Source organism: Myodes glareolus, chromosome 16 (assembly GCF_982192425.1).
Source record: "Myodes glareolus chromosome 16, mMyoGla1.1, whole genome shotgun sequence".
NCBI lineage: Eukaryota > Metazoa > Chordata > Mammalia > Rodentia > Cricetidae > Myodes > Myodes glareolus.
The window spans coordinates 26,165,748-26,189,031 of NC_142041.1; the positions used below are offsets into that span (position 1 = coordinate 26,165,748).

The 23,284-nt window shown below is 40.8% G+C and overlaps 1 protein-coding gene across 2 annotated transcripts in view; it reads right to left on the reverse strand.

The window, feature by feature from the left end:
- Positions 1–974: 974 nt before the first annotated feature.
- Plppr1 (phospholipid phosphatase related 1) overlaps positions 975–23,284 on the reverse strand; it is a 235,723-nt gene continuing 213,413 nt past the window's right edge. For both annotated transcript variants that reach the window (XM_048420381.3, XM_048420383.3), the window contains 4 exons: positions 11,165–11,415; positions 7,250–7,426; positions 3,790–3,921; positions 975–2,094 (listed from right to left, as the gene is read on the reverse strand). In XM_048420381.3, the coding sequence (XP_048276338.1) occupies positions 2,062–2,094; positions 3,790–3,921; positions 7,250–7,426; positions 11,165–11,415 (593 nt within the window). In that variant the 3' untranslated portion in view covers positions 975–2,061. The remainder of the gene's footprint in view (positions 2,095–3,789; positions 3,922–7,249; positions 7,427–11,164; positions 11,416–23,284) is intronic.

Below are 23,284 nucleotides of genomic sequence, written 5' to 3' on the forward strand. Positions count from 1 at the left end.
TTACCACAAGGTTTGTGGCCTACTGGCAAGGTTCTGGCTAGCAGCTTGTGTCTTTCCCCTCTGGTGGCTCCATGGCACCTTGGGACTCCACCTTCTTTCTCCCAGCGTTCAGTTTAATTTTCCTGCCTAGCTCTACGATGCCCCATCACAGGCCAAAGCACTATCTTTATTCATTAACCAATAAGAGCAAAACATAGACAGAAGGACTTCCCATACCAGAGAGAGTTCAGAGCTTGCAAATAATTCTCTCTTAGGATTTCCATTCCTCTATAACATCCATGGGTCATCTAAGTGGACATATCACACCAAAAAGAACTTAACTTGGTTCAGAGGCATCTTCATATGACAGAAAGAATAACAATAAGAACCAGGCAGAGCTGGACCACAGTGCTAGGACTGATGTATATCACAGTGTTTTAGCTTTGTGTACCGTCCCTGGGTGTGTTGCACTGAAAACAGCAGATTGCATTATATATGCGGGGCAGGCAGAGCCCAACTACTCACCTTTTTTTTTTCTTCTAACTTTAGTCAGACATTTCTTAGAAGATATATATGAATGTATCTAAGAGAGTTTGGGGAAACTGTTGAGGAAATGGAACCAAGGAAAGTTTTAGCAGAGGTAACTCCCGTTTCTAAAAGAAGATTAAGTGTTTATTGAAAACTCAGAAGTTCCAGGGCATGCCTGAAGACTAAGGTATCACACTAGGAATCCAGGAAGTACATTTGAATATATTAATAAATTAAAGGCTTTTTTTCATTTTATCTAAACACATATGCATGCACACACTGCATACCCAGCCCCATTCACTCTCTCTCCCTACTTCCTTCTCTCTCCGAATGGCCTTTCAGTCATGCTCCTATTAGGGTTCATTTAATCTCAGCACACGAAATGAAAAGCAAACCCTTGCGGGTCACTCCATGACTTCTCAAACACCACTGACTGAAAGGTCAAACAAAGGACATGAGTCAGAATATATTTTATGATAACTTTTTTCTTCTATTTAGAAAAAAAATATGTACAAAAAAGCTAAGAAGAGCTGACATGGATGTGTCAAGAAAACATTTTGATAGATACAGATAGGGAACTCCTTCTCAAAGGAGGGACATATTATCACCATGCTAGAAAATGGGATGCAGTTAAAGCCCAGGAACAGTTAGAAGCTCCCAAGTGAAGATGTTGGTCTGGGCGCTGTGCTGCGGAGGCTCTGATATCCTTTCTGCAAAATAATACTGTGCAAACTGTAAAATATTCTTCATCATAAAAAGTCCATACAGTATGAATACAAAACCGTTGAGTTGGCAGGAAAGGCTGGTGCTAGCTGCTCTTTTGGATCGAAGGCTATAGGGTCACCTGCCCACCCAAGGACAGAACTCCAGACCGACCTTGAGTTCCTTCGGTGGGCAAGGGCATGAACTAAGAAAGAGTTATATAACCAGAACACCCCCCTGCAATATTGGCGTCTGTGTCATTAGTTAGTAAACTAGGAATCTTCGCTAGTCTGCCACTGTCACTTTAACTTGGAACGCAAAAAACTATGAACAGAACAGAACATGCTGTTCTCTCCAAATATTTCCCCCCCCATTATTGATTTTGAAATTTATAATTAACCACCATGGTCGTTCCTGTCACTCAAAAGTTTAACTCTCATTAAAATTCAGAGGTTCTGGAGGAGGCAGCAACTGTGGTAATAAAGGTTAAAAGTGGGTCGCTCACTTTATTTCTGTCTATAAAACTGAGAAAAGATTTGTGTACAAATATCACAAAACAACATCAACCACTGAATATATGTGATTCTTCAATGCACACTTGAACGAGAGAAAAACTTGATTGGTTTTAAAATTCTGGCATAAATATATTAAAGCTGACAAAAAAAGATCAGGGCAAGCTACATCACTTTTTAATACAAAAAAATGTACAAAACATTAGCCTCTAACTAGATAAACATAATACTTGTCTTCACAGTTTGACTGAGTCACTGTGGATTCTGAAGTATTGAACTGGAAGGTTGTTGAAAAAAAAAAAAGAAAGAAACCAAACACAGCTGCTTCTCTTCATTCATCTCAGGTTACTTCGGTCATGGAGGCCGAGTGATTCTGTAGAGCAAGCAACAGGCAGAACGTCAAAGCTGAGTTGACTGACTTCCACAAACTCTCACCATTCCTGAAATGTCTTTCAGACAAGCTTGTCGATCTCTTGAATTTTTTTAAATTTTCAATATTTTAAACTTTTCTTATAATGTATTTAGACCATATTTTCCCCTTCCCCCAGTTCTCCCCAGATCCTTTCCCTCTCTGCCAACCCGACTTCATGCTGCCTCTCAAACAAATAATGGCACCCACCTAAACAATAAAACACCAAAGTATTACTTCTCCTCAATGTATTCCTCTATGGGAGATAAGGAAATAGTAGACAAATATGCTTGGTGCATATGAGAAAGAGTTTTATTGCTTCCCCCACACCCGGTTCACTAATGAAATTAGACTTCATTAAAGCTCAAAAGACAGAGAAGAGCTTGTGATAGTCAATATCTAACTAGGGAGAAATAGCTGATTTCCACTAGGAAATTCCAATAGGAACTACAGTGCTATCCCTTATATTTCAAGACGAGCAGATATTACAAAAAATATTTCGTCAACTAGTACTCCAGATGCCTGAAAAGAAGGGTGTTCAAATGAAACCTTTTAGAAAGACTTTTTAAAAGATGCTGTTCTCTTGTTCATTTAAGAATATTTATTCACCACCCCCCCCACACACACACCAGCTGGGTACCTGGGGTAAGTAGTTTAACAGTGCTGACTCCAGTATTTTAGTTCTTATCAAGCACATGGGCACTGGTTAATGCCTGTTCTATACGCTGTTGTTCACATACGAGTATCTTTTGATGGTCCTGAGACTGCCATGGCGAAAGCCCTGAGTACTGTCTGTCTAGGTCTCTTTAATGGCCCTCTCCACGGCTTTTCTTGGCCCTCTCCATGGCTTTTCTTGTCTTCTCAGAGTAGGTATTTATTATAACATGTTTCCCCACGGTGCACCTCATTCAGCACAGCACACCGTGCCAGCTTTATTCCACTTTTCCCAGTCATCACAGGTCTGGAGAGCTAAGGCCACGTGTCTAATGACGGCTTAGACTTCACGCGTGGATGAAGGGCTTGCTGGAGAACACCTAACCAAAAAGTGATATTGTGTTGACTTTGTGATTGCTATCAGGACAGCTTCTGTACCTCTAGCTTGCCACTAGTCAGTAGATGGAACACCATCTTTGTCCTTCCAAACACAGTTGGCCTTCCATCTATCCATGGGTCCTGCAGCCATGTTTCTGTGCAGTCACAGATGGAAGTATCTGGGAAATTGAATGCGTACAGCACTGTTTCTGTGTTGGCATTCCTTCAACAGTCCTGCGTGACAGCTATTTACTTAGTGTTTGCATTGCCATAGGCATCGCAAGTAAAGAGAGATAAATGAATGTATGAAACCTGTGCAAGCTCCATGCAAACATTATGTCATGCTACAAGGGGAATTTGTGAACCTTGAACCTCTGTATTCCCCCAAAACTTGGACCCCTATACTCTGTCACAAAGGAAAATGGAACTGCACAAGAAACAACTCAGTTCTTAATCACACTGACTTCTTTGAATAATTCAAATTTCATGAATGTTGATTGTACATGAGAGGCCAAAGTACCCCAAAGCTGCTTGGGTTTAATTTGAACAACATTAAGCACATCCTCAGGATTAAATAGACAACCTGCCAAGGTCATGGGTTTGCTTGCTAAAGTCACTTTACTATACCTGTGCACTTAAGGTTTCCAGAGGGCTCTCTATCCTTGGGAAAGCCATCAAGGGCACGCCACGGGGATCCTCAGGCTTGGGTTTGGAAGGAGAGCCTTGCGTTCCTTTAAAGTTATGAACCACACACATTCCCTGTAGGATGGGGAAGAACAGAAATTGGAGTCAGACTCCAGTGGGACGTTGTGAACCACATTACCTGCAGGATGAGGGGGCGGGGCAGAGATTAGGGTCAGATTCCAGCAGGCGGTGTCTTGTCATCTCTGAGTGTGGCAGGCCACTGTCCTTGATATCATGAAGGTGATGTATTCCCTTGGAATTATGGGAGACCAAGAGTAAGGTTTGAGGTGTGTGCTGAGCACACTGCATATCCTGGTGAGGCAAATTCACAGGGTGGCTGGGGACAGGCAGCCCACTCCACAGAGCTCATCTCTTCAGCTGCCAAATGGGATTGGGTGCTTTAACCATACAGATTTGTGACAGCGTGATAAATGTAAGTCACTTCATAATCACAGCAAACACAGGACAGGGGTTGCTGTGTACCTGGCAGTGACCTGGGTGTGACCTGTGTCTAACTTAACTTTTTATTTATCTAGCCAACCACTTCCAAGAGTAAGAAGTGAGTTGCTACTAGTCTCTCCAGCTTGGACAGGCAGAGTTTAAATCCCTCAAAATTTCATCACTTAGACTATTTTGCTTCTTGAGTACCAAACACAGCAAGCACTGAGCCCATAGTGGCTGATGCTTAACTTCTGCCTAAAATGATCATAGTCAAGTTATGTCATTATTATTTATTTGGCTTAAGCAGCTCACAAGCAATATCTGTCTGTCTGTCTGTCTATCTATCTATCTATCTATCTATCTATCTATCTATCTATCTATCCATCCATTAAAAGCTTTCCTGTGAAAGATTGTCTACTTTTCTTACTTCCTACCTGAGTCATAAATTTCTTACTATCTTCTCTGCCTGTGTTGAATTAATCATCATCTTTTTTATAATTTCTCTTGTTATTCTGCATCTCTGTTTATATGTTAAATCTTTTCTGTAATTTTTAAACCATACAGAACATTTGCACAAACATTTTTACCTGGCTCACCTCCACCTCACACTACAGCTATGCTTCAAACTTTGACCTCTTAGGAAATGGTAGAAGGTGAAGGTGTCACAGCCTTATATATTTTGAGGCTCAATTTTCTGAACAATGAAATGAAGATAAAATATTGCTGGGTGCCCTAGGAACTCACAAGTTGAGGTATTTGTAGTATAGGGCATGCAGTAATTGCTCAGGTAACAGTTTCCTTCCTTTTTCCCTCTTATTCCTCATGGGAAACAGATACTGACAGCAGTATGGAAGGCGAACAAAGATTATGCTGACGTCCTCAGTTTTTGCTTCTCTCTGTCTCCTCCCCAGATATTTGTTCTGGTTACTTCCACTCTCCCTCTGACTTCACTCTCCTTTCTGTTCCCAGCTTGATGTGCATCTCTGTGATGTGTGTAGACATATGCATGCAAGTGAGCAGACAGCAATTCAAGAGCAGATCAGGATTTTTAAGTAAAAACCATTGGATGGATGCAAAATTGACAATTGTCAAACCACTGGATGCAATACCAGACTAAACAATAACTGAGGGGTAGGGAAAAACTGCAAACAACTAAGAAAAAGCAAGTCTAATCTTAAGGCAGAATCTGCACATGGCACCCAGCAGCCCTCAGGCTTTCATGGACATCATCCCTCAAAGACTCCATGCAACTGTGTGGGCAGTCTACACGGCCATTTCTTCTCGGCTGGGGATAGTGCACTCCAGATAGATGCTGGATGTTAAGACTGTTCGACTCTTCTTCCGAGCCCATCTTTGTTTATGTACCAGTGAGTTCCTTTGGGAAATACGCTGTTCTCTAGAAGTTACATGTAATTCCTGCTTTCTTTCAAAATCTTTCCCAGGGACTCTCTCTAATGAGCTACCAGCATCATGGAGCATTCCAGTGTTTCCTCTGTGACTTCACCTAGAGAACTTGCCCTCCCGCCTCTCCTCTTTTCCCATTATAAAAAAGAAGCTGGGAGCTGATGGAGGGGATGCTGAGTGACAACAGAGCATGTTCTAAAGAAGTGTGTGAACATCTTCAGGAAAAAAAATATGGTCAGCTGAGACGGAGCTGGGATAGTCACACATGTATTGCCTTTATAGTGAGAGTAGAAAGGAAAAAAAAAGAGTTAAGTCACAGGAATATATGAGTATAAAATGAATATATGTGCGATGCTAGTCTTAAAGGGCCTTGGACTATAAAGGGTGGAAAGTCCTTGCAGATTTAAGTGACCTCTCTTCTTTGGAAAGGGTCTTAGTATTGACAGTGGTTTTATTTTATGTAGAGTATGTGAGTTTATCTGCCTGGTGAACTGTTGTTAAAACAACCAACCCAAGAACAAAACAGCACCCTTCCGGTATGCCCTAGAAATATAATATTACAGAGCATTAGAAAGAAATGAATTGTTGTATTCTACAACATGAATGTGTCTCCAGATAAAAATTATTATGGAAGTAAAATGTCAGAAAATACATATTATGTGATTTTATTTATGTGAAATCCAAAAGTAGAAAAACAAATTAGACCTCAATAGCTCCCCGAGGTGAAGGGGAAAGAAAAAGCAACAGAGAAGCCAAGGTCATCACATCGGACATTGTGTACCTCCATATCCTACCACACTTCAATAAAACTGGATAAAACAAGATAAAAATGAGCACAGATTCTTCTTTTCCAGGCCAAGCCAGATTAAGTGATTTTCCAGATGAGCACGTAGCTAGGTGTCCATCTCTTTGAAGAACTAAAACATCCTCAGGGCTGTGAAGACACGGCGGCAGCTATGTTTGCCCACATTCTTCAGGGAGGTCAAATGTAAATGCCACTTAGCTGAAATAAGATGCCAAGAGGCCTCTAAAAGGCAAGTGATTAGCGGCAGGCTTTCCGTATTTGTGAGAGGAGGTACATATACACTAAGACAGTTCTTGGGTCCACGTCCACTTTGTTTTTTATTTATTTTTATTTTTTTTGCAGTGCTGTAGGAGAGAGCCTGACCTACCAGTGGCCTTTACCCTCTGCCCTTTGTCTAGAAACATGTAGTTCCTGAGCCCTGGACTCTGACTGTCAATACTGGAACACTCATTTGAGCATGTACCGTGTTGTTTCTCTTCCTGGCCAAGCTGAGAGCTTGAAGAACAACACAGCTCTCTTTCTCGGGGTGAGTATTCTCCTTGACTTAATACACATGGTCAGTCAGACCTCTCAAAGGAAGGTACCTTGGTTCTGTTCTTGCAGAAATGCATGCACATTCTCTGGACAGTTGCAGCTCAGAAGACAGGGACATGAGGAATAATAACTCAGACTGGAATCTTGGAAACTCAACACACTGTGACTTTACCCAGAAGACATAAAAGGGATGAAGGGGAGAGAAGAAGGCCCACCTACCAGGAACAGGGCCACTGCAGTGCCCAGGATGAAACCGGCGATCACATCAGAACAGTGGTTCCGGTACTCTGAGACCCGGTTGAGGCCCGTCAGGAAGGCTGTACAGAGGGTCCCCAAACACAGTACTGGCTTGGCCAGCCGACTGCTCTTGGTCTTGATTGTGCTTGTGATGTACATCTGCAGCGGGAGAGAGACCAGTGAGTTGCAGGCCGTCCTGTCCTGCTGCATCCACATGAAGGCACTCATGTGCCAGGTCAGAAACAGGCGTTGACAAAGGGAACCATAGCAGCTACATCTCCTTGGACAGCTTCATGAAGCTAGTTAGTTAGACAGGAAACAGTTCAGCGATGACAATGAACATGTGGTCGTTAGTCACTTTCACATCGAAATGAGTGTGTGAACAGAAGCTGTATTGACAGAAGGAATAGCCGAAGGATAATGGCTGGTTTCAGAACACACAGCTTTCATGTAAAGAACCAGACAATTGTGTGATGCTGCTTAAAAACCCATTTAAAATCCTGGATATCAATTAAACCTTTTCTTTGAATGAGTTTGTGGCAGAGGATATCAGGGAGATGAGAGACTTCGCATCTTACTCTTCGCTGTTCCCCATAGTACTAGTGGTGTCTGCAAACTTTGGGACCGTGCTATGAAATTGTTCACCGACTGACCGATGGACCTAATTTGAATGGCCCAATCCTGACGATGGGTCATTGCTGTTCTGGAAGTTGGCTCTCTCACATCAGGGACAGCTGTGGTCTGCTCTATCTATCTCTCTCCTCCAGAGTGTTTTAAACATTCATCTCTCCTGTGTGGCACAATATGTGAAAGAGTGAGGGACCTGAACCAAATAAAAGATGTGCTCACTGCCAATTGAAATGTGGGCTGCTGTTGTCAAATGTCATTATCACCCCTGATGTCTGGAATTAAGAAACCTGCTTCTAGCAAATGACGTTATCATTTCGGTAATTGCTGTAATGCACCAGCAGAGGACACTAGTGACCCATCATTTCTCCTTTTTCCTTTTGGATAGACTTCTATAGGCCAGCCTGGTCTTAAACTTGCTACAATCCTGCCTCAGCTTCCCATGTGGGGTTTGGGGACTACAGACTTGTCTCATCATTTCTTATCAAATATGGTGAGTTCAGTAACTCTAAAAAGGCACAAGGAAAGGCTGATATTTAAGATTATAATCTATAGACTGTTGGTTATCTTGAGCACAAATACATTCACATAGATGCACCTGACAATATTACATGGGAAGATAATTTTTAGGAAGATGCTTCAATACTAGCATCAATACTGGTGGGATAAAAGAGGCTCTTTATTCTATGTAGCATGAGCTACACAAAAATCTGGTAGCTCAGAGTAACACAGATTGCAAAATACTGTAGTATCCTGATATGGTGGGAAATGTTACTTAAAATGCTGAACGCAAAAATATTTGTTCAGTTTGATTTTTAATGCTTATATATTGCTTTCTAAGTATGTCTTTTATGGATCTTTCCTGTAAAAATATTAACCATTACAAACATAGACCCCCTAGTTGGTATCCTTTGCCATATGAACTGGTACCTATAAAGCAACTATTGAATAATGCTTTTATTAGCATTTTCTTCCTATTTGGCACATAACAATAGCATATATTTGATGTGAGATTCCCCTCAGTATGCTATGAATATCATTGGTTAATAAGGAACTACTTTGTGTCTGTAGCAGAGCTATAAGGGAACAGAGCTAGGTGGGGAAAACTAAACTGAATGCTGGGAGAAAGGAGGCAGATTTAGAGAGAAGCCATGTAGTCTCGCCGGAGCCAGATGGAACTTTACCTGGTAAGCCACAGCCATGTGGCAATACACAGATTACTAGAAATGGGCTAAATTTCTTACAGTATGTAAGAGCTAGCCAATAAGAAGCTAGAGCTAACGGGCCAAGCAGTGATTTAAATAATACAAGTTTCTGTGTGGTTATTTCGAGGCTAAGCAGCCTGGAACCAGCAAGCGGCTTCCTCCAACAGATATTTATGTGCACCGTGTAGTGTTTCAGTACCTCTATGCAGCATGGAAAGGTCAAGCCCTGGCAATTAGCATATCCATCAGTCTTGAGTAATCCTGAAAGCATAATTTAGCACACAACAGAAATTGTTTACCCGGTTGGAATGTTGTATCCAGGTTTATCTAACTGAGTGTGAAACCTGATTTGAATGGGTTGATAACTGAATCTTCGGAAGATGCCTGCATTGCATGTGTTGTGTGTACCCACCATCTTTGGCTCTTCCTGCTGCCACCGATGTTTAGGTCTCATCTGAAGATGACACACTGGTTTAAGTTACCGATTTATCTGTATAATGGCATTATCAAGATTAATTTCATACAGTGGTGACTTGAATCTGATCAAAAGACGAAAGCGGGTGGCAGAAGCACATGGCTTTATACAAATTATGCTCTAGTTCATTTAGGAGCAAATCCATATTCTGAAAATTAGAAAACACACTAAGTGCTCCAGGGGATTTCTGGCCTATTTCCCCTCTTTGTTTTGTAAAGAAAGAAAGGAAGGAAGGAAGGAAGGAAGGAAGGAAGGAAGGAAGGAAGGAGGAAAGAGACGTTTAAGCAGGTGATAGCAGATTTATATTCTCTGTATTTGTGCTTCCTTAACATGGGGTAGCTGGATTAATTTTGACATGTAGTCATTACAGAGAAGACCCCAAAGGATTAACTAGAAAACTCCCAGCAGCTAGGCAGGATGGTCATGAGCACCAGAGATGAGCTGTGGTTCCGCTGCACTACCTGTCTCCAGCCTCGAGGAAAAGGACCTCGGGGTGGTCCAGATGTGCAGTGTGATTCCAGAGCAGCATACTAGCCTCATGTCTGCCTGCACATCTGCTGAGGGCCAGGTGATGAGGAAGCCTCGAGGAAGAGGACCTTGGAGTGATCCAGATGTGCAGTGTGGTTCCAGAGCAAGACACTAGTCTCATGTCTGCCTGCACATCTGCAGCTGAGGCCCAGACTGGACTCAGTGGCACAGAGGTAGAATGCGCCTCCCGTAGTGGTTGGCTGGAGAATGGATGCTGCCCCCTGAAGATGGGGCTGAGGGAGTAAGATGAGGGCACCCCAGAATATCTAGGCGGTTTGAAAGGAGACAGCTCTGTCTCCCTTCTCCATGCTCCACCGAGACTCACTAAGGGGTTCTCTGAGCAATGACTACTTCTACTGGTGGAACACACTGATTCTGTGGAATCGGCTTGTGTGTGTGTTCAAGCTGACGCTTGTACTTCTGAGTTCTGGGTTCAAAGGAAGCTAGATCAGACAAAGATGAAATATGACATTTCTAACATGGACTTTAATTAAAACGCAGAAAAATAAGAAAATGCCATCACTTTTCCTCTGATGAGAGCTAATTAATTAATTACAACAATTTTAATAATTGTAATAATTAGTAACATTATTTATAATAACACTCAATAATAATATTAATAACTACCACTATGATTATTATTGATAAATTATGTCCTGCTAGGTCATAATGCCCTAGATGATCAACGGTCATATTATCCAGGCAGGAGTGAGAAGTGAAGTTTGGGGTCTTAAATTCTAGAATTATCCAACTCCTAACAAAGCAATAAAGAACGTTACAAGAGGGCAGGATACATATGTTTAATCCTGGCCTGTGCACTTTGATGCCAGCCAGGTGCCCAAGTCCACACTCGAAAACCTACAGGTAGACACAAGGAAGGAATGCTGCTGAGGAACCAGTTAAAACTGTGGCGGTGGTGGGGGAGTCCCGGATCCTGCCAGGAGCTTTGCCACAGCTCTTAGGCACTCATGAGGCCGAAGTTGTCCCACCTAGAAACTGGGAGACTGTAGGTGCGGGATTATCAAATCTCACCTTGGGGAGACAGTCAGACCCGCTACTCACCGTGGCGTATAAAGCGGAGTAGATGCTCAGAGCAGCATGCTTGGAGGGGAAGGACCTCCGCGCCTGTTCGATCACTTCCAGGTCCCCGGTGCAGATGTTGCCGTTGCTGATGAACTGGTGGTGTGCCCGGCAGTCTGTACTGGTATAGTTTGGCTGGCACACTGTCAGGAAGTAGGGTGTGAGGTGACCTGTGACCACTTGCCCGGCGTTTACAAAAATGTCAGTAGCAAAAAGTCCAAATGCAAATACCCCTACAAGGAGATTCGAAAGAAATCAGAGTGGGGACATGCACTGTCAGTTGGTTTTTGCCCCAGAGAAGAAGCAGTTGGGAGGGTTCATGATGACACCTTCAAAAAGGTTTCAAAAGTCAAGTTGTCTCTTCACCTTTATCCTTTCAGTGTATAAAGCCTGCCTCCTAAATGACCGTTTATAAAGTGTGTGTGTGTGTGTGTGTGTGTGTGTGTGTGTGTGTTTATCTGGTTATTGTTCAGCTGAGAAGCTTATTGCATATGCTACCTCTAATTTTTTAATCTGCTCTCTGGGTTTCTTGATGGAGTTGAAGCTGAAATTTCACAGTTTAGTTTCAGCAAGGCCTGACCACTGATAAACAGGATTCCTTTTGCTGTTGTTAAAAGCAATTTGTAACTGAAACATAAAAGAATAAAATCACTCATACTTAAGGGGTACCCTGTGATATTTGACACATGTGCATGATGCAAAACAGTTGAATCATCTGTATCATGACTTAAGTCACCAAAGAATAATTTATATGTCTTTCTTCAAACATTTGTCGCTCATGTTGAAAATAATCAAACTCCTTTTTTCTAGCATTTTTAAATCTACAGTATATTGGGTGGAGAGATGCCACAATGCTTAGGAGCATGGGCTCCTCTTACAGAGGATCTGGGTTCAGTTACCATCATCCATTTGGTGGCCTACATTATCTGCAACTCTAGTTTTGAGGAGATCTGATGCACTCTGGACTCTGGACTCTGGAATGCTGCCTGGATGTAGTCCACTGACATTTATACAAGTAAAACACACTAAGAAGTTAAATCAGTCTCTAAAAAGCTGATACTGATCCTATTGTTAGAGCTACCTTTATCTTTAGTACTCACTGAACAACGTTCTCCGTCCTACCCTCCACTGCCATTCAGCTTGCTGAAGTAGTATTTTTGGATCCCATACATGAGTGAGTTTATATAGTACTTAGTCGTTCTGTGGCTCTGTATGGTTTCATTTTGATCTGTATTGATTACTATAATTTTTCTTCCCGTGGCTTTTTGAGAACGTGTTTTATCACAATGAGAACTGGCATCTTTAATAGTCACGCTTAGGGGCTCTGACCTGAGAGAGCAGGCATCCATTGATCATGCCTGGCAGCTTTCACCCCCCAGGCTCTAAAAGTCTGAGTGGTTAGGCATTTCTTACATCTTCAAGCAAGATTCTTAAAGGCCAGGTCTGTGGCTTGTTCAAGGGGTAATAACTCTGTCTAGACAATCTTTTCCAGGAAACGAGGCTTATTTATGATTTGAAAATAGAAAAGAGACAACAGTTTCCTCTGGCATTTTATTTGTCAGACGGGCTTTCTACAAGGGCAACAGTAGGTTCTTGAAAAGGAGGGTTCAAAGGCTCCCAGGGTCCATGTCTGAGGAGCCAGCTTCACTTATTCCCACAGTGATTCTGGGAGGGTGGGCTGATAGCTGTCCTGCTATCATGCTTTGCCCTGCTTCCCCGTTTTTCTCTGCAAAGTCAGCTTTTCCTGCAGCCTCAACAGCATGCACGCTCCTCACATTTCACTCTGATGTGCTTGATCCAGATCTGAAGGGTGATGCCCACCTGAGGGATGCCACCTTCCTCTAGCATATGCCATGCCAACAAAGGGCTGTAGAATCCACAGTGGTGACTTACAGGCAATGCCAGCTCACACTGTGTTTGGTAAAAAGACTTTAGCCATTCCTTTACTCAACCCTGAACTTCTTGAGAGTATTTTTACCATTCTCAGAAACTAAAAATGACAGTTTTGTTCTTAGAGCTTGGTGAAATAACCTGTATGTTCTCTTCTATTGAAAGGAATGGTGTTAAGTAGACAGCCTGAAAATGTCTCAGCAACAGAGCACAATTCCTAAATTACTTAAGTGGGATCATAGTTTTGAACATTTAGAAATGTTTTCCTCAACTTTTCTATTTGTACATATTAATTATATATAACAACGGGGTTCATCATATTTTCATACATGTAGATAATGTATTCCAATCATATTCACCTTTCATTACCCTCTCTTGAGGCCCTACTTCTCCCACTCACTCTCCTCTCTTATCCACTAGTCTCCCTTCTACTTCGTTGACTACTTTGGTGTGTGATCCCTTGACTCTATCACTAAGGCTTTTTACAGAGCATAGGAGAAGATTTGTTTACAGGACCATGGCCAGCTATCAGAAACTATATCACTGAGGAAAATGTCCTTCCCTTTCTCATCAACCATTATCTGCTTACAAATCCTTAGTAGTGGTGGGGACTCTGAGACCATTTCAGTCACCATAACAGGATGTTGATGGGCCCCAGACTGTGTGGGTAATAGCACCTACCATGAGTTCAGGACTGAAGCAGCTAAGTCATGATGAGAAGCCAGCATTCTTCCCCATTCCTCCCACCTTCAGCTTCCCTCCAGTTCGTACATTCTTCTCTGATAGTCTCTGAGTCTCAGAGGGGTGATATAGATGTCCCATTTTTTTTTGGCTGAGAATTCAGCAATTATTCTAAGCCCTTTGCTTACTTATGCATCTCTACAGTTTCCATTGAATCCTGAAAAGAAGCTTCTATGCCTCAAAATGAGAGCAGTACCAACACAAAGAATAAGCGCAGTTATTTAGAAGACAATTTGACTGACCTGTCATGTTCATTTAGCAAAATAATAATAATGATGGTGACAACAGCAGTATTTTTTTCCCATGGTAGAAGCTCTTCAGCCATGGGCTTTTGACATTTACTGTATCAGACTAAACCCAGGGAGAGATTCACGACAAATAACCTAGACAGGGAGTAGGTTAAATCTTTCCCTGTTTCCTTTCCTTCATGTATCGCTCCCTCTTTTCTCTGTTTCACCTCGTGCTTGTGTGTGTGTATGTGTGTGTGTGTGTGCGTGTCTGTGTGTGTGTGGTGTGGTGTGTACAATTTTACTTGCCCATGCACATGAAGTTTCACTTTATAGAAAACTCAAGTTCTCCTCCAAGGTGAGAGGCCAGTAGAAAAAAAATCTAGAGCTCTACTTCCTCTCTCCTTTATTGCCTTGACTGAGGTCATGTTTAGACGGCCAGAGAATACATCTTCTCTCATACCATCAGGAGAGATTAGCTTTCAGTTCACCAGTAAACTAACTCCTGCCCTCTTAAAGTGTATTTAGAGGCACACTGGTATCAACCAGGTAGGGAGGTAGGGAGTGGGAAGGGCTCAGGGTGATGGCAGCTCCCATCTGAGAGGAGCAGAGCTGCATGTATCTCTGGGGCACAGAGAGAGCACGGCTGGAAGGTAGGAAGGCATGGCAGGCCACTGTGGCTGAGGGGGTCTAAAGGAAGCCTGCTACCTAGGGCTTGGACTCAGGGATACATGCAACAATCTGCCCTCAAGCTGTGTTCCAGAAAAGGGCCATGAGCAAATCCCACTTCTCTCTATTGCTGGGTGCTCAGTGTATGTATAGACTTTATTCCATCGAAGGAGTGAATAAGTGTAGACTCGTGGCTCACAAACAAAGCTGGATGCCCAGGTGCCATACATTAGTTTTAGGCTTCTTGGACAAGTTAGTTTTAAGCAGGCAGCACACAAAGCTAGCCTTGATTCCTGGCACCCTGTTCACTGGGATTGTCCTTGTCTTGAATGTTTTATCTTTCTATCAATCAATAGCAAATCTAGATGATCCTTATTGAGTGACAGCCTCCTCTCTCTGTAGAAATTTGTATATCTTTTGGCACAAACACCTTATTTAAATTTCCCCATCCATTTTTTTCTGTAACATATATCTTCCAAAAAACATAATTTATTTATTTATGATGTTCAATGCCTGACTTTCCAAGTTAGAATAAAAAATCAACCATAGTAAATTTTATTCAATTTTCTTGATAAAAATGTCCCCCTAAACACTATTAGAACCTAGCACAAAATTGGTTCTCAATAAATTAATAGTAGAAAGTTGAGTGAACAAGACTGACCCCAGTGTCTAAATTATAAATAATTAAGTAGAAATAAAATGATTAAATGGAGTCTCTTTCTAAAATAAGTACATTTAAATGACTTTCAAAATTATGACCAATTTCTAGTTCTCAAAAGGCTGACATTAAGCTTGCCTTTGAATATCAATAATTACAACCATAAAACAAAATGACCTCTGAAAGTGCATTTAAAATATTCATGCTTCATTCAGATCACAATTTACGTCAATTAATTAGTGTTACATTCATTAACAGTTTACCATGGCATTTCCTATTCTGTCCACTGTTTCTAATCCTTGGACTTGACCTAAATTGCAAACGACTTGCTTAGTATTTAATTACATTTTGATTAGAAGTAATAATAGAACAGCTATGTGATCACCAATGAAAAGCCCATAATAACTAGTTTCTGAATGGCAGGCTGTTTGAGGTGCTAACAGAGAGTCTACTGTTGGCATGTGTGTGGCGTTTTTCTATTAACGCTGCAGAAAGCAGCTATTCAGGAAGAGAAAGTTAATTTATTCTTCTTCCTATATGGAAGCCCCAAACCTTGCTAAGTCTCCTACTCATCGGTGTTGAGCTGAAAAGTAATCATTTAAGGACTTATGTTTACAAGAATAGCTTCTTCTAAAGTTTGTTTATCTCCATATATTTTGGGGGAATGTGTGGCTACCTTACTCAAGTCTTTGCTGCTGAAAAGAAAACCTGTGTTTCATCTTTCTTGAGAACCTAAGGTTGTGGGTTATTATTCCTGTAATGTGGTGTAGTGAGAGGGAAAAAGAGAGAAGTCACATATCCTTTTATCTATACTATTTCAAATATTTAGTTATGTTTTGATTTTAAAATCACACTTATCCCTAATTCAGTGAGTTGCGATTACAGAGCAGTAAACAACAAAAATAATTCACTTACCCTACATTTAGAGGTGACAGTAGTCAACTTTCATTTTAATCTATTCTCTTGTTCTTTTAATTTTGAAAATGTAATGGAGTTGCACCATCTCTCTCTTCCCTTTCTGCACTCCAAACCCTCCCCTATGTCCTACGTCCCCTGTGTCCTTTTTGCTCTCTTTCAAATTCATGGTCTCTATTTTTGTTCTCATTCTGAAGCGCACATAAGTGTAATGTATACTATCATAATGTATCTTTTTTTATTTGAGACAGGGCCTGACGAGTAGCCCAGGCTGGATTTGAATTTTCAAACTTCCGACCTCTTGCTCCTCCATATGCCTCAGTACTAGAACTCCAAGTGTTTGATCTCTTCCACACATAGGTCCAGTTCTACAGTTAGAAATAGGGAATATTTTTACTATTTTGCACAGCATTATGTCATGAATAGTTTCCTTTAGTTTTGATGTTCTAATGGAAGTTACAGTACTATCATATCTAAAAAAAATATTTATTTTTAATTATGTGTATGTGTATGGGGGTATGAATGTGAGTCCAGATGCTTGTGGAAGCCAGAGGTGTTGGATCGAAGAATGATAAAGAAAGTGTGGAATATATACACATTAGAGTACTACTCAGCAGTAAAAAACAATGACATCTTGAATTTTGCATGCAAATGAATGGAAATAGAAAACACTATTTTGAGTGAGACAACCTAGACCCAAAAAGATGAATATGGTATATACTCACTCATTAGTGGACTCTAGCTATAAAGAAAGGACATTGAGCCTATAGTTCACAAGCCTAGAAAAACCAAATAATAAAGTGAACCCAAAGAAAGACATACATAGTTCCTCCTGGAAATTGGAAGCAGGCAAGATCGCCGGGCAAAAGTTGGGAGCATGGGGGTAGGGGTGGGGTGGGAGAAGGAGAGAGGAGGAGAAGAAAGGGAGAAGGGAAGGACTGGGGAGAGCTTGGGGGAGTGGGAGGGTTGAGATGGAGGAAAGGCAGATATAGAAGCAGGGAAGAAGATATCTTTATTAAGGGAATCATTTTAGGGTTGGCAAGAGACTTGGCTCTAGAGGGGATCCCAGGTGTCTACAGGGATGTCCTCTGCTAGGTCCTTGAACATCAGAGGAGAGGGTGCCTGAACTGGCCTTGTCCCATAGTTACACTGATGAATATCTTGAATATCACCATAGAACCTTCATCCGGCAATGGATGGAGATAGAGACAGAGACCCACATTGGAGCAATGGACTGAGCCCCCAAGGTCCAAATGAAGAGCAGAAGGAGGGAGAAGATGAGCAAGGAAGTCAGGACTGTGAGGGGTTGGTCTCCAATTTCATATACCTGTGGTTGCATATCAAAGGCTATGCTGGCCTCCAAGCTCCCTCAGTATCACAAATACTTTTATAGATTTGTCCAAATGGCAAATGTGTCATCACTTATTAGTGGGATCCTGATGATCCTCCATTGATCTTGAAACCATGCCGTAGCCCACATCATGTTGAGGGTTCCTATTGGGAGTTGGGGATTTCCTGACTCTCTCCACAAGCAGTTATCTAAGCCACAGAGTACTACATAAGGGACAAACACCAGTTAAAATTGCTAACTAATTCTTAAAATTGCTAAAGGCTAATTCTTGGCCTTTCCCCAGGTAGGGTGAGCCACAGATAGATATGGCTTCTCTTTGCAAAGGGACAGTACCAGTGACTTTTAAAGATGTTTACAGTTAATTGCATTATAATAATGTTTTTCATTGAATAACTCGTTTAATTGTATGCATAGGAAGCTGAGAAAATGGAGGGGCCATAAATCTTGAATCAATCTCAATTCTGTCTTTTATTAGAGTCTTCATCTGTATATTTCAAACAATAAAACACTTTATGTAATGGTGGGTGGATTAAGTCAAGTAATGAAATAAACTATCTAGTCCAGTGTTCAGCGTGATAAATATTCTCTTATCTCCTCTTTTCCCATGATTTGGTAGCCAGTCACTCTAGTGGTAACTGGTCTAACTCTATATATATTTGAAAAGAATCACTGTTCAGAACAGTTGAATTGAACAGCATTAACATTGTATGGATCAGGCTATACCCAGACAAGCCAACCACAGTCTCCTGCAATAAACAAAACCTTTAATTTTGCGGACATCCATGATCTTAAGGGTATTTAAGTGTTAAATTTTGATTTGCTACATTTACAAAAGCTTTTCTTAGGCTTCCTGCTCTAGTATATTTTTCATTCCCAAACAACTAGAAATGTTATCACATTAGATTTTGATATTAGACTTTGATAAGGTCATTTGTTCATAACTTGAACACTTTACTATAACAGGAAAAAAGTATTAATTATTTATCAAAAGAAATGAGAGCATGATGCAGCTGGTTCTCTGTCTTCTAGATAGTGCCATTGCTTGTTTTAGAAACAGCCATGTTCGTAATCAGAATTTTATTGGGACTCCAACGAAGATCTCGTCAGCAGACCTTTGCAAGGTCTTGTTACACTACTGACTTAATGATCATCTATCGAATGCTTATAATGTAGGAATTCTGAAAGATTTATGTTTTTAATCTGCATCAATGTACACATTCTAATACAATCATCGTCATTTACAGCACTCTAAGCATTTTTTAGGAAGAACATAGAACATACCTTCACTATTCCTTGTCAAGAACACTACAGAAAACCCAAGGAATCCAACATTCCTAACACCGCCTACAATAACTCAGGCATCTAGCGACCCTTCACAAGCAGAACTCAAAGAAGGGAAAAACATACACTCCACTACCCCCCCCCCACAAAATAACCGGAGCCAACAACCACTGGTCATTAATATCACTTAATATCAATGGACTCAATTCACCTATAAAAAGGCACAGAATTACAGATTGGATACGAAAACAGGATCCAACATTCTGCTGTTTACAAGAAACATACCTCAACCACAAAGACAGACATCTACTCAGAGTAAAGGGCTGGGAAAAGGTTTTCCAAGCAAACGGACCTAAGAAACAAGCAGGTGTGGCCATTCTAAAATCTAACAAAATTGACTTCAAACTAAAATCTATTAGAAGAGAGAGAGATGGACATTTCATACTCATAACAGGAACAATTCATCAGGAGGAAGTCTCAATCCTGAATATCTATGCCCCTAATATAAAGGCACCCACTTATGTAAAAGAAACACTTCTAGAACTCAAGGCAGTCATCAAACCACACACACTAATAGTAGGAGACTTCAACACAACTCTCTCACCAATGGACAGGTCAGTCAGACAGAAACCCAACAGAGAGATAAGAGAATTAATAGAGGTAATGAATCAAATGGACTTTAACAGATATCTGTAGAACATTCCACCCAAATAGGAAAGAATATACCTTCTTCTCTGCAGCTCATGGAACCTTCTCGAAAATTGACCACATACTCGGTAACAAAGCAAACTTCCGCAGATACAAAAAAATATTACTAACCACCTGTGTCTTGTCGGATCACCACGGAATAAAGTTAGAATTCAATAACAATTCTAACACCAGAAAGCCTACAAACTCATGGAAACTGAACAGTCAACTACTGAATCACCCATGGGTCAAGGAAAAAATAAAGAAAGAAATTAAAGTCTTCGTTGAATTTAATGAAAATAAAGACACAACATACTCAAACCTATGGGACACTATGAAAGCAGTGCTAAGAGGAAAGTTCATAGCATTAAGTGTCCAATTAAAGAAAACAGAGAAAGCACACATTGGAGACTTAACAGCACACTTGAAAGCACTAGAAAAAAAGAAGCTGATTCACCCAGAAGGAGTAGAAGACTGGAAATAATCAAACTGAGGGCTGAAATCAACAAAATAGAAACACAGAAAACAATCCAAAGAATCAATCAAACAAAAATCTGGTTCTTGGAGAAAATCAACAAGATCGACAAACCCCTATCCAAACTAATCAAACGGCAGAGAGAGAACATGCAAATTAATAAGATCAGAAATGAAAAGGGGGACATAACCACAGACACAGAGGAAATTCAGAGAATCATCAGATCTTACTACAAAAGTTTATATGCCACAAAGTTGGAAAATGTAAAAGAAATGGACATTTTTTTTAGATAAGTACCATATACCAAAGTTGAACCAAGAACAGGTGAACAATCTAAATAGACCTGTTAGTCGTGAAGAATTAGAAGCTGTTATCAAAAATCTCCCTACCAAAAAAAGCCCAGGACCAGATGGTTTCAATGCAGAATTCTACCAGAACGTCCAGGAGGAGCTAATACCTATACTCCTTAGTGTATTCCGCAATATAGAAACAGAAGAATCATCGCCAAACTCCTTTTATGAAGCTACAGTTACCCTGACACCAAAACCACACAAAGACACAACCAAGAAAGAGAATTACAGGCCAATGTCACTCATGAACATCGACGCGAAAATTCTCAATAAAGTACTGGAAAACCGAATCCAAGAACACATTAGAAAAATTATCCATTATGATCAAGTAGGCTTCATCCCAGAGATGGAGGGCTGGTTCAACATATGCAAATCTATCAATGTAATCCATCATATAAATAAACTGAAAGAAAAAAACCATATGATCATTTCATTGGATGCTGAAAAAGCATTTGACAAAATTTAACACCCATTTATGCTAAAGGTGTTGGAGAGACTGGGGATACAAGAATCATACCTAAATATAATAAAAGCAATATACAGCAAGCTGACAGCTAACATCAAACTGAATAGAGAGAAACTCAAAGCCTTTCCACTAAAATCAGGAACACGACAAGGCTGTCCACTCTCTCCATACCTCTTCAATATAGTGCTTGAAGTTCTAGCAATAGCAATAAGACAACATAAGGAGATCAAGGGGATTCGAATTGGAAAGGATGAAATTAAACTTTCGTTATTTGCTGACGATATGATAGTGTACATAAGTTACCCCAAAAACTCTACCAAAGAACTCCTACAGCTGATAAACACCTTTAGTAATGTGACAGGATACAAGATCAACTCCAAAAAATCAGTAGCCCTCCTATACACAAAGGATAAAGAAGCAGAGAGAGAAAACAGAGAAACATCACCTTTCACGATAGCCACAAATAGCATAAAATATCTTGGGGTTACTCTAACCAAGGAAGTGAAAGACCTATTTGACAAGAACTTTAAGTCATTGAAGAAAGAAACTGAGGAGGATACCAGAAAATGGAAAGACCTCCCCTGCTCTTGGATTGGGAGTATCAACATAGTAAAAATGGCAATTCTACCAAAAGCAATCTATAGATTCAATGCAATCCCCATCAAAATCCCATCAAACTTCTTCACAGACCTTGAGAGAACAATAATCAAGTTTATATGGCAAAACAAAAACCCAGAATAGCCAAAACAATCTTATACAATAAAGGAACTTCTGGAGGCATTACCATCCCTGACTTCAAACTCTATTACAGAGCAACAGTATTGAAAACAGTTTGGTATTGGCATAAGAACAGAGAAGTCGACCTATGGAATCGAATAGAAGACCCGTATATTAACCCACAAACCTATGAACACCTAATTTTCGACAAGGGAGCTAAAGGTATACAATGGAAGAAGGAAAGCATCTTCAACAAATGGTGCTGGCATAACTGGATGTCAACCTGTAGAAGAATGAAAGTAGATCCATATCTATCACCATGCACAAAACTCAAGTCCAAATGGATTAAAGACATCGACATTAATCTGTCCACTTTGAACCTGATAAAAGAGAAAGTGGGAAGTAGTCTACAAGATATAGGCACAGGAGGCCACTTCCTAAGTAGGACCCCAGTAGCACAGACAATAAGAGAAACAATGAATAAATGGGACCTACTGAAACTGAGAAGCTTCTGTAAAGCAAAGGACACTATCAGTAAGACAAAAAGGCTGCCTTCTGACTGGGAGAAGATCTTTACCAACCCCTCATCAGACAAAGGTCTGATCTCCAAAATATACAAAGAACTCAAGAAACTAGACACTAAAACTCTAATTAACCCAATTAAAAAATGGGGTACTGAACTGAACAGAGAATTCACAACAGGTGAACTTCGAATGGCCAGAAGACACTTAAGGTCATGCTCAACCTCCTTAGCGATCAGGGAAATGCAGATCAAAACCACTTTGAGATACCATCTTACACCTGTCAGAATAGCTAAAGTCAAAAACACCAACGATAGCCTATGCTGGAGAGGATGTGGAGTGAGGGGAACACTCATCCCATCCAAGTTGGTGGGAATGCAAACTTGTGCAGCCACTGTGGAAATCAGTGTGGTGGTTTCTCAGGAAACTGGGAGTCAACCTCCCTCAGGACCCAGCAATTCCACTCTTGGGAATATACCCAAGAGATGCCCTATCATACTACAAAAGTATTTGTTCAACTATGTTCATAGCTGCACTATTTGTAATAGCCAGAACATGGAAACAACCTAGGTGCCCCTCAATAGAAGAATGGTTAAAGAAGGTGTGGAACATATATACATTAGAGTTTTACTCAGCGGTAAAAAACAATGACATCTTGAATTTTGCATGCAAATGGATGGAAATAGAAAACGCTTTACTGAGTGAGGTAAGCCAGACCCCAAAAGAGGAATATGGTATGTATTCACTCATAAGTGGATTCTAGCCATAGTTAAAGGTCTTTGAGTCTATAATTTGTGATCCTAGAGAAGCTAAATAAGAAGGTAAACCTGAAGAAAATCATATAGTTATCCTCCTGGATAGTGGAACTAGGCAAGATTGCCAGGCAAACTCGGGTGCATGGGGGGTGGGGGGTGGAAGTAAGGGAAGATGGTCAGGGAGAGGGGAGAGGGGGAGGATTGAGGATGGCTTGGGGGAATGGGAGGGGGGAGGGAGGAAGGATAGTTGGGGGAGCAGGGAGGTTTATATTTCAGCTAAGGGAGCCATTTTAGGGTGTGAAAGAGACTTGATTCTGGAGGGGTTCCCAGTAAAAATTAAATAAAAAAATTAAAAAAAAATAATAAAGAAAAGAAAAGAAAACGCTTTACTGAGTCAGG